At 45.6% G+C, this 12,261-nt stretch overlaps 1 protein-coding gene across 1 annotated transcript; it reads left to right on the plus strand.

Moving 5' to 3' along the window:
• Nucleotides 1–4,846: 4,846 nt before the first annotated feature.
• LOC138525659 (general transcription factor II-I repeat domain-containing protein 2-like) lies at nt 4,847–6,214 on the plus strand. The gene has a single exon (XM_069635763.1). The coding sequence runs from the start codon at nt 4,847–4,849 to the stop codon at nt 6,212–6,214; it is 1,368 nt and encodes a 455-aa protein (XP_069491864.1).
• The last annotated feature ends 6,047 nt before the right edge of the window (nt 6,215–12,261 follow it).

Genomic DNA, 12,261 nt, shown 5'->3' on the forward strand with positions numbered 1-12,261 from the left:
CAATGTATGCGTGTGGCACTGGACACTGCCAGGTCTTAGTGGGTTTCCTGTTTCAGCCAGGAGACCAACTTGGAGCGGAAGGTCTGGTAGGGCAGGTCTACTCTGAGGTTTGGAGGCAGGGAATTCCAAAACTTGGCAGCTTTTACCGGGAAGCTGTTGCCTCCGATGGTGGCCCGTTTGTAGTAGGGGACAGATAAACAATCTTTGTATGCAGTTCTGATGGGTCTTGAGGAGGATTGTTTGTGGAACCTGTTGGTCAGGTAGGTTGGGGCTGCGTTGTTAAGGGATTTGTGGGTGAGAGATGCCGTTTTTAAGAGAATTTTGTCGCTGGTGGAGAGCCAATTGTTCTGTTGGCTGGATCCTGTGATGTGTTCTCTTCTAGAGATGCCCAGAGAAGCTCTGAGAGCATTGTTCTGAAGGGTTTGCAGTTTATTAGTGGTAGCCTTAGTGGAACCTAGGTAGAGGGCATTACAATAGTCAAGGCGAGACAATATGAGGGCTCTGGCGAGTGTCAGGCAGCTCGTCTCCGACAGGAAAGGTTTGGCAGCACGGATTAATTTACATGTGTAAGCCGTGGAAGATGCAAGGGAGCTCACTTGTCTTTTAAAGGAGAGAATGGAGTCTAGATAGAAACCCAATGTTTTGACCTCCTGTCCAACTTTGATGTTATTCCCGTCAATCATGAAGGAGTTATAAGCCGGGTCAAGTTTCATTAGGCTAATTGTAGTGCCTAAGATGATGAGTTCTGTTTTATCATCATTCAGGCATAGTCCGTGAGTAGCCATCCATGCCTGGATGATGATGTACACCCTATTTAGCAAGGCCAAATCCTTTCCATAATCTCCTGAAAGCGGAAGGAGGATCTGAGTATCATCTGCATAGTTAGTGTAGGTGATACCGAGATGGTCCAAATCATCGAAAAGGGGCTTGGTAAATATGTTGTATAATGTGGGGGAGACACAAGAGCCCTGGGGAACACCGCAAGTGATGGGTATAGGGTCTGCTGCCGCCGTGGGAGAGAAGACCCTCATGGTCCTACCGTTGAGGAAGGATGTGATCCAGGTGATGGCCATGCTGGAGAAATGAGCCGAAGTGTGGAGGTGTGAGCAAAGGACAGTGTGATCAACCAGATCGAAGGCTGCAGATAAGTCAAGGAGGAGGAGTAGGGCAGCTTGCCCATTGTCTCTAAGCGAGTCGATCTGCACTTTCAAGTCAATAAGGGCGGTTTCAGTCCCGTGTTGGGGACGGAATCCAGATTGTCTAGAGCAAGGTTGTCCAACCTACGGCCCGCGGGCCACAATGCGGCCCTCCGAGCCATTTCATGTGGCCCGCGAGGCCGAACAAACAAACAAAGGAAATACTAACAAACAAGCCGGCATGGGTTGTGATTTCCATTGGCTGAGAAACAGCCAATGGAAATACTGTTGCCATGCAAGGTACGTCATATTAAAAAAAAAAGAAAACCTTGCATGGTCACAGTATTTCCATTGGCTGTTTCTCAGCCAATGGAAATCACATACGTCATGTTTATGGGCGGAGTGAAGGTAAGGTATACCGTGCCGGCACCACCTTCACACTTCTTTTCCTGCCCAGCCCAGCCAAGCCCAGCCCAGCCAAGCCAAGCCAAGCCAAGCCCAGCCCAGCCCAGCCCAGCCCAGCCCAGCCGAGCATTACGTGACCAAGCGAGGCCTGGTAAGTTTTCTGTTTTCTTTTTTTTTTTTTTTTTGGTACGTGACAGCCCAGTTTATTTATTTATTTGTTAAACATTTGTCGGGTCCGTGGACCCGATTAATTTATTTATTTCCGCAATGTTGGTTGGGCCCAACATTGCGGAAATAAATAAATTAATCGGGTCCACGGACCCGACAAACGTTGACTAAATTAATAAATAATGTGGGCCGTGGCAACGGAGCACTGTGACTGCCTCTGGTGCCCCCTTACAGGGGGCACCAGAGGCAGTTACAGGCCCAGTGCATTTTCGGCAGCACAATGTTGTTGGGTCCTTGGACCCGAATTATGTGCTGTGGTGGGGGAATGTTACTGCCTCTGGTGCCCCCTCTAAGGGGGCACCAGGGGCAGTAACGGGCCACGGCCCAGTTTATTTATTAATTTATTCAATGTTTGTCGGGTCCGTGGACCCGATTAATTTATTTATTTCCGCAATGTTGGTTGGGCCCAACATTGCGGAAATAAATAAATTAATCGGGTCCACGGACCCGACAAACGTTGACTAAATTAATAAATAATGTGGGCCGTGGCAACGGAGCACTGTGACTGCCTCTGGTGCCCCCTTACAGGGGGCACCAGAGGCAGTTACAGGCCCAGTGCATTTTCGGCAGCACAATGTTGTTGGGTCCTTGGACCCGAATTATGTGCTGTGGTGGGGGAATGTTACTGCCTCTGGTGCCCCCTGTAAGGGGGCACCAGAGGCAGTAACGGGCCACGGCCCAGTTTATTTATTAATTTATTCAATGTTTGTCGGGTCCGTGGACCCGATTAATTTATTTATTTCCGCAATGTTGGTTGGGCCCAACATTGCGGAAATAAATAAATTAATCGGGTCCACGGACCCGACAAACGTTGACTAAATTAATAAATAATGTGGGCCGTGGCAACGGAGCACTGTGACTGCCTCTGGTGCCCCCTTACAGGGGGCACCAGAGGCAGTTACAGGCCCAGTGCATTTTCGGCAGCACAATGTTGTTGGGTCCTTGGACCCGAATTATGTGCTGTGGTGGGGGAATGTTACTGCCTCTGGTGCCCCCTGTAAGGGGGCACCAGAGGCAGTAACGGGCCACGGCCCAGTTTATTTATTAATTTATTCAATGTTTGTCGGGTCTGTGGACTCGATTAATTTATTTATTTCCGCAATGTTGGTTGGGCCCAACATTGCGGAAATAAATAAATTAATCGAGTCCACAGACCCGACAAACATTGAATAAATTAATAAATAATGTGGGCCGTGGCAACGGAGCACTGTGACTGCCTCTGGTGCCCCCTTACAGGGGGCACCAGAGGCAGTAACAGGCCCAGTGCATTGTAGGCAGCACAATGTTTGTCGGGTCCTTGGACCCGATTTATGTGTCGTGGTGGGGGACTGTTACTGCCTCTGGTGCCCCCTGTAAGGGGGCACCAGAGGCAGTAACAGGCCACGGGCCAATTTATTTATTAATTTATTCAATGTTTGTCGGGTCCGTGGACCCGATTAATTGATTTATTTCCGCAATGTTGGTTGGGCCATGTCCATGTCTGGACTAGCCAGGGTACCTTAGGGTGAAGCCTTAAGTCCCCAAACATATATGATTTGGGATAAATATTCACTCTTGTAGTTGCAGTGTTCAACTTAGTGTCACATGTGTTTTGTGAGTTGGGACAATCTTGCGCCAACATGTCCCATTCAACTTGACATATTTCCATATGGTAGCATTTTATTTAATTGTTTTTTTATAAGCTAAATGTAATACCTGAGTTCGGTTTCTAAGTGCGGATCTCAGATTTAAACCTCTGTTGCTCTGCGTGGCCTTGCTTCCAAGACTATCTGCCAATGCTATCCGCCGTTTTCCATTGCTCCGTTATCGTGATGTGGGACACCTTGATGGAACGTGCATTATGGCACCATCATGCACCTTCTGGGTATCATCAATGCAATGTTCACATACCAAATCAGTGGGTGTAGTTGGTAATTTCCATGATATGGTAGTCTTGAGTAATTGGTTCATGGACTGCACAAAGGTGGACATTGTACCACCCAGTGCCAGAGAGCAGGCCCTCAGAAACAGACACATGCAGCGCCTCAGGGAGATGACAGGTGTACAGAAGCCTACTAGCAGCCTGTGTATCTTCTGGAACTTGTTTTTGTTTCCTTTCGCTGTGCAGTGTTTCCCTTTTGATTAAATGCCCTTGGACGTCTGCTTCCACTCATAGTAATTTGACAATATGGATCTATACACAAAGATATTAATGATACATATGGTGATCCATTCTTGTAGGAAATGTGTTCAGTGTTTGTGGGGTACGTGGACCCGAGTTATTTTATTTCTGGGCCGTGGCGGTGGACTGTTACTGCCTATGGTGCCCCCTGGACCAGTCACCTATGGTAGCAGACATATAGGCTGAAATGGATCTAGTTGCAGCTCACTAATTTTGCCCCCTGCTCCTCATGAGCCGCCATAGTTGGTCAATCTAGTGGTGTCATCAGGATTCAAATTTAGGAGTGGCAAAGAGTGGGCCAAAGGCAAAAGTAGGGGTCATGGGCTTTGGTCATGGTCATATATACTTTGGGGAAAAAAGCATTGTGAAAGAAATTGCGCCTTCCCACTTATACAATGACATTATGTGTACTGGTAATAGCCTTGCCTTTAATTTGCAGTACTACAAAACTGGAAGACTCTGGCAACTAGCACGCCGTAACAAATAAAACATGTTGTTCTCTGAGTTTATGTGCGTTAGAACAAAGCTGACAGAGCAATTACTATTTTTTCTGTGGCATTTTAGTGTTTTATCTCCCTCTGGCTGCCTGCCACGTGAGAATAAGAGCATTCCTTAGCATTAATTCATATTTAAGTAGCATCACAAGGGTGCCACAGCCTGTGTCCGCACCCACCCCCACTGACTTGTATATCACGTGCCAAACACTGCTTCTCTACAGGCATTGTTATAGATTTGTGGGACAATAGTATGAGTGAGGCTTTTTTAATCATGCCATACAGTGTGGCCCAATGTTCTGCCTATATTATAACCACTACATTATTACTTAGCAATACAAGTAAGTTTGAATTGATTTTATTGTAATGGGCCTGTGACAACGTAGCTTTCATATGACTAAAACCTACCCAACTCTCAATAGATGGCGAATCAGAAGAAAAGAAAGATTGATGCTGAATGTCGTGTTTTCAAGGATAGTTGGGCCAAGGATTTCTTTGTGTGTGAACAAAAGGGGAACATCTTGTGTCTCATTTGCCAGGAAAAAGTAGCTGTCTACAAGGAATACAATGTCAAGCGGCATTATACCACAAAACATGCCACTGAATTTGACAACCTGATTGGCCAGATTAGGATTGATCGGGCGAACTCGCTGAAGCAGGCCCTGATCGGGCAACAGTCGTTCTTCAAAGCTGGCAGACAGAACTCTGAGGCAGCAACCAAGATAAGTTACTTGATATCCGAGGCCATAGCGAGGAGAGGGAAACCATTGTCCGATGGAGAATTTGTCAAAGATTGCTTGGGAATATTGACATCTGTGGCATTCCCTGACAAACAAGCAATGGTGGAGAAAATCAGTCTCTCACATCAGACAATTGCTAGACGAGTAGATGACCTATCATCAAACATTGCAGACTCACTGACGAAAAGATTGGGTGCCTGTCAGTTTTACAGCTTGGGGGTGGATGAAAGCACAGATGTGAGTGATACCGCCCAACTGGCAATCTTTGTACGAGGAGTGACCAAAGAATTCCAAATTGTTGAGGAGCTACTTGACCTATGTTCAATGAAAGGCAAAACAACAGGACAAGACATTTTCAATGAAGTGAAACGTGTCTTGTTGAAATTCAATCTGCCAGAGGACAAACTCTGTGGTCTGACAACTGATGGGGCCCCTGCTATGATCGGCAAACACAATGGATTTGTCAGTTTAATGGCAAAGTCAGTTCCCCAGAATGTCATCACGCATCACTGCATCATTCACCAGGAACAACTGTGCGCAAAGGCCTTGGAGATGACGCATGTGATGGAAAAGGTTGTTTCTACAGTGAATTTCATAAGGGCAAAAGGGCTCAACCATAGACAGTTCCAAGCATTTCTTGCGGAGATGGGAGCAGACCATGATGATGTGATCTACTTTTGCCAAGTTCGTTGGCTTAGCAGGGCAGCCACACTATCCAGATTCTGGTCACTGCTTAATGAAATTAAAACATTCATGACGAACAAAGGGAAAGATGTCACCTTCTTGGAGGATGCGAGCTGGTTGAATGACTTGGCATTCCTTGTTGACATAACAAAATATCTTTCAGACCTGAATATAAAACTGCAAGGGAAGGAACAGTTTGTGAACAAGCTGTATGAGCACATCCAATCCTTTGTTCATAAGCTGGAATTGTTTCAGAAACAGCTGAATGAAAAAAATGCTACTCATTTCACAGTACTGATGACCAGATCTGCTCACAGCATCAACCATGACAAGTATTCGGCACTGGTTGGGAATCTTTTGAATTAATTTAAAAACCGATTTTCAGATTTCAGGGAGCACAGTGATGAGCTGAAGATTTTTGCAGATCCGTTTGGTACTAATGTCACCAATGCTCCTGACATGTTTCAAATGGAATTAATTGACATGCAAAGTAATGGTGACCTGAAGAGAGCCTTTTCTGAACATACCCTACATACATTTTATAGTAAATACATTACATGGGACTCTTTCCCAAATCTGTCTAATCATGCACTTCGGTTCATTGCACTTTTTGGCAGCACGTATTGCTGTGAACAGCTTTTCTCAAGATTGAAGAGCATAAAAACAAAGTTAAGATCACTTTTGACAGATGGACACCTATCTGGAATACTCCGCATTGCCACATCAAGTGTGCCAGTGGATATTGAGCATTTGTGCAAGCAAAAACAATGCCAAGTGTCACACTGAAAATATGTTCAGTGTTAGAATTATTCTTAACTGTGCTGAATGCTTTACAAGTTGCAACTTTACAAGTGACTAATCATGCAATAAAAAAAGTCCTTCATACTTTTAGATTGGGCTCGCATCGCGTTTATTCAATTGGGTTCACCTTTGGGTGATCAATTTTCAACAGTTTATCTTTTGAATGGGATTATGCTTCTTTCATTACCACAGAAGTAATGAACGTTTATTACAGAGATAAGCTGGCATATGTATTGGGCACACTGCACAGGCAGCATCAATCATTAACAAAGAAGTAATGAATGTGTATTACAGAGATAAGTTGGCATATGTATTGGGCACACTGCACATGCTCAGGCAGCATCAATCATGCTTTGTACAGGACAATGCTGGCCTAAATTGGGAACAGCCAGCATAGACATGTTGCTACAGGGGCATATTTTGGGCCCAACCAGCATGCCAATGTGTTACATCAGTGACAGTGCTGTCTTACACTGAGGACACATTGATCATTAAAATGTGGTGTTCTACAATGTTCTTGTCTGCTGTTGGTGACATGGAATGTACATGTTCCCCTTTAGAACTGATTGTAAACTTATGGCTTTTTGGTCACTTTTCCTGCTGTAAAATGCACCATTTCATCCCCATATTTGGAAAAAAATCTTGGGGGGGGAACCCCCCCAAACCCTCCCTAGATCGTTATATCTCCCTTGCTACGCTCGGTCGCCCCCACCGTTTCAGTAGAATATCACAAACTGGTGGAAGAAATCACAACAAACTAACCTTTGATCACTGTCCCTGACACATCTTTGGGACTGCATGGCTATCGCTGCCTGTGATGCAATTGTGTCAAAAGTCACACATCATCGATTTTGAATATACTGCTTTGGGTGAGGGTGTTGACTTTTGGCTCGCCGGCCCTCCGGCCCTCCGGGTGACAAAAAGTTCATGCTTCGGCCCCACATTCAAAAAGGTTGGACAAGCCTGGTCTAGAGCCTAAGAGGTTGTGTTCTTCCAGGTGCTTCTGAATTTGTACATAGGCAACCTTGTCTAGAATTTTTAGTAGAAAGGGAACAGTAGTTATGGGACGGTAGTTAGTGGGTGTAGCTGGGTCAAGTGTGGGTTTTTTCAGTAGAGGTAGTACCCAGGATTGTTTTAAGTTAGTAGGGATGGAGCCAGTGGCAAAGGAAGCATTGATCAGTTTTGTAATGAAAGGGGAGAGGTCGCGGGCAGCATCTTTGATGAGCTGTGCAGGGCATAGATCACCCTGGCAATTGGATGGTTTCAGGGACAGGATAATTTTTTCGACTTCCAATATGTTGACTTTGGCAAATTGGAAGCGGGCTAGGTCAGTGGGCATGGGCTTGTCCGGAATTTTTGGGTTGAAGGTGTCATTAAGGGATGCTCTTTTGCTGGTGATTTTACTTTGAAGAGTCGCAATCTTGTTTGCTAGGGCACTTTGAATTTCTGAGCACCAGGTTTTATCTTTGGTGCACGTGTCAGGGGGTGCTATGGGGATTTCTATTTCTTTAAGAATGGAGAAGAGTTCTTTCATGTTAGATTTGGCTTGGGATATACGAGAGTCAAAGGAGACTCGTTTGGCCAGGTAAATTTCTTTTTTGTAAAGTGCAGCTATTTTGGAGAGTTTTAGTTTGTTAGAGAAGGGGATTTTTTCCATGTGGCCTCGCAGTTTCTTTTTTGCTGTCTTAGTTTTTTGAGGAATGGTGTGTACCATTTGTTAAGGTGCGTTTTCGGTTTACTGGATCTCAATTTGAGGGGGGCGATGCGGTCCAGTGAGGTGGCCATAATCTTGTTATATTCTTCAACCAGAGACTCAGGGTCCAGGTTATCAGGAAGTGAGTTGAGTGTAGGGAGTAGGTTAGGGAGAAGTCTTTCAGCTGTCATGCTCTTCTTGTTTCTAGTGAGAATGGGTGGGGCCTTAATGGTGGGCGGGGGTGGAGGTCTATTAGTAGAGAGCATGAATGATACCAAGTGGTGGTCAGTCCAGACTTGAGGTGAGATATTAGTGATGTTCACTAGGCAATTATGGTCGGCAACCCAGTCAAGTGTTCTGCCTTTCGTATGTGTGGGTGTTATACATCTTTGCGTGAAGCCTAATTCAGTGAGAGTATTAGCTATGGTACTAGCGGGATGGTCTTCTAGGTCATTGTAGCCTAAGTTGAAATCTCCTAAAGTGAGAACTTGAGTAGAGCTTTTGAGGTTGCTGGATAGGATGGAATTAAGTGGCAAGCACGCAGAGCACACAAAGCAAGATTCACTGCGAACAAAAAGTGAAATAGAAAAGAAAAAGCAAGATTGAAGGCTGATCCCACCCCCTGCCCCCTCCCCCCCAGCAGAGAATCGTTCTGGCAGCAAGATCCACAGTTGCCACAGACCACTTTGTCCCACTTCCGCCTCACATCCATTCCTTCTGCATTTCATTTATTGTATATGCGTGTTTAGTTCCCTTCTATAGGGAAGTCATTTCTCTCTTATATGCGGTTCTCCTTTTCTGGAAAGTCTTCCCCCTTTCATTGGAGTGGCTTGGTCCTCTAATACAAGATGTCCTCTCTCTCCTACAGTCTCAGCCCTTGCATGTGCGCGTGCCAATTCCCTTTCATAAGAAAGGACCCTTGTCTCTCCCATAGCGGGGTGTGACACTTCACACTCATTTGTTAGCAGTTGTGGATCCAGCGGTGTTTTTTTAGTTCCTGCATTGCTTGGCCTGTGGGTGACCCTCCCTCCCCCCAAACACACACACACACACACACACACACACATACAGGGCTGAGCCTCTGCGATGACACTTGGAACACAGCTCTATTATCACCAGTTCATCTGAAATCAATGGGTGACTGCTTCGGCTCTAATCAACTAATCTTGACTCAAGGCCGGCTATTCAAAACCAATATGGTGTAACTAACGTACAATTACCATGGCAACCATGTTACCATGGCAACGGTGGACAGGAAAGAAAAGAGGTTAAAAATGAAAAAGGTAGAGATGGGAAAACGAGAAGAACACCCAATGCGCCACAGCCTCTTTTGAATTCGAGAAGCCCGCCCAGCTCCAGAGGCTGAGATAGTGAGTGAAGAGCAGAGGCGAGCGACGGTCCAAAAGTCACCCCAAGCTGGGCACTGCAAGGGGAGGGTGGAGGACAATGCTTCTAATGGGCTGGTCCTGTCCGGCCCTCATTACCTGTGCTTCGCAACGCCTGAAAGAGAGTACCGGTGCTCAACTATGTTTCAGGGTGAACATGAAAGCTTTTCATTTCACTTTATTGCACTCAACTATGTTGCAAGGTGATAGTGAAAGGTTTTCATTTCACTTTATCACGCTCAACTATGTTGCAGGATGAACATGATTATTGCGCTCAACTATGTTGCAAGGTGACAATGAAAGCTTTTCATTTCACAAGATCGCACTCAACTGTGTTGCAAGGTGACAATGAAACCTTTTCATTTCACTTTATCACGCTCAACTATGTTGCAAGGTGACAATGAAAGCTTTTCATTTCACTTTATCATAACTTAAAGAGCAAGCTTCTGCAGCTTTTGCTGGGGAAGGCAGTTCCACTGAAAACTTGCATACAGCTCCAGTTTAGCTACCGAATTTCTTCTTAGGAAAGGAAAGCGAGCAATGATAAAACTCCCCGTCTAAAACGTAGTTTACAGCTATGATAATTGCTAGTTTGATGCACAAAAAAAGTCTCATTTAATATAGATATTCAAACTTTCTTAACACAATGCAGAACAACAAACACGACGTTTGTGTGAAAGGATGTCGGATACAATGCTTTACCAAATTGTGTGATCACCGTGCATTGCCTGCAAACAACACAGTGTGCCTGAAAGGGACCTGTGCCCAAGGTCTGTGCCGAAAAGGCCGGCGCCAAAAGCGCTGCGCTGGAATGTCCGGCTTCGTAGCTTGGTGAGTGCCTGCACTTCTTTTTTCCATTTAAAGCACTGGAGGGAGAGAACACCTGCATTTACATTCCTCCATGTTGCACTGATGCCCCTGCTACTTCTATGCGTTGGAGACAGCTTTAGTCTGCGTATGTGGTAGTATGTTTTGCTTTCTCATTCACACACTGATTTCTATTTACTTAGACTTTGCAAAGCACTGCATGTCTGCTTGCGTCTATTCCTAAGCGCTTGACCACCTTGTGCGTGGGCTAAAGGTGGAAGGTGATGCTGCATGTTGGTTAGTCACCGTGGTTGCCTGATTGGCCGATGGGTTATTTCATCTGGAGTTTGAAGGGGAGGGACCAGCTGAGGGTTTCTGCGGTTGTTGGTGCTCAGGCCCACTCACTGCCAGGGCTGGGGGGGGGCCTCAGTCCGTGGTGTTATGGGAGCAAAAGCTAGAATTTCAGTCTCCTGCATCCAAAAACGTACTTCTGGACACGCTCCAAGAGGCAACAGAGAGCTTTCCCTAACCTCACTGTGCAATAGTGGTGCAACACCATTGAGCTGATCGGGCTCTAGCCCCCACCGGCCCCCTGATATTTTGGGCTATGTTGACTCGATCTGGCTGATCTACAGAGCATTGGACGGACAGAGCAGGACACTAACATTGAACGGCACCTGGGCTTCTCTGTTAACAAAGGCCCTGCAACTAAAGCATTTCATTGTAGACACCTGCATCCATATGCATATTTTTTTAGGCAATTGAAATCGTGATGCATGCCAGGGCAATGATTGGCATTGGAGGCAAGGGGCAGAATGCTCCTTCATACAGCAGCCCTTAAGTGTGTGGTTATAGATGTGAAGGGGAATATTAACTGCTTGGAACATTGTACTAGTCCTATTAGAATACGTAAAGAAGTTATATGACCCCACACAAGTACATTTGCCCCTCCCCCACAGTCTCTGCAGTTAGTTCCTCTCCCAACATTTAAAGGGTGTGTCCCCCCGGAATTTAGCCTAGGTGGTCCCCTTTAGGGAGCTGATGTGCACACTTACATTTTGTTAAGCGAAGAGGTGAGGGAAGCCTTTCCTGAGCCTTGCAGTGTTAAAGTGTTACTGTGTTCGTGCAGAAAAATATATTTGCACAAATGCAGCTAAACTTTAAAGCTGCTAGTTTCAGGAAAGGCGTCCCTCACCTCTCTGCCTAACAAAAATCAAATGCACACGTCAGCCAGCCCCTTCTCCACGGATGCGAGCCAACATATAACATATGTGCTCTTTCACATCCGAGTGGAAGGGGCTGATGGGCACACTTGCTTTTTGTTAAGCAGAGAGGTGAGGGAGGCATTGTTGCATGTTAGCTCATTATGTATGTATGTGTGCAAGGAGTGTATATATGTATTATGTAATGTGTGTGTGGAGTGCATGATGAATGGGGGACTAGGTGTGTATGTGAATGAGTGAGTGTACGGTGAATGAGGGAGCGAGTGAACAGAGGGGGCGGAGCCTCAAAATTTGCTCCACCCAGTTTTTGAAATGGCCTATCCTGTCACCAGTTAGCCCCCCCAAATGTAGGTTTTGCTGTGCATTGCCGTGAAAATCACACTAATCGAGTTACACAATGGCTGAGTTTCTCATTGACTCATTCATTCAATGAATCATTAACTTGCACATTTATTCACTAACTAACACAATTACTCATTCCCTCACCTACTCGCCCACTGGTGG

The sequence above is a fragment of the Ambystoma mexicanum genome, chromosome 1p, assembly GCF_040938575.1.
Source record: "Ambystoma mexicanum isolate Mex_15411 chromosome 1p, UKY_AmexF1_1, whole genome shotgun sequence".
In the NCBI taxonomy this organism is placed as follows: domain Eukaryota; kingdom Metazoa; phylum Chordata; class Amphibia; order Caudata; family Ambystomatidae; genus Ambystoma; species Ambystoma mexicanum.

What these genes read in the sequence shown, in the direction of transcription:
- LOC138525659 (XM_069635763.1), top strand. Translation starts at nt 4,847, where the DNA reads ATGGCGAATCAGAAGAAAAGAAAGATTGATGCTGAATGTCGTGTTTTC.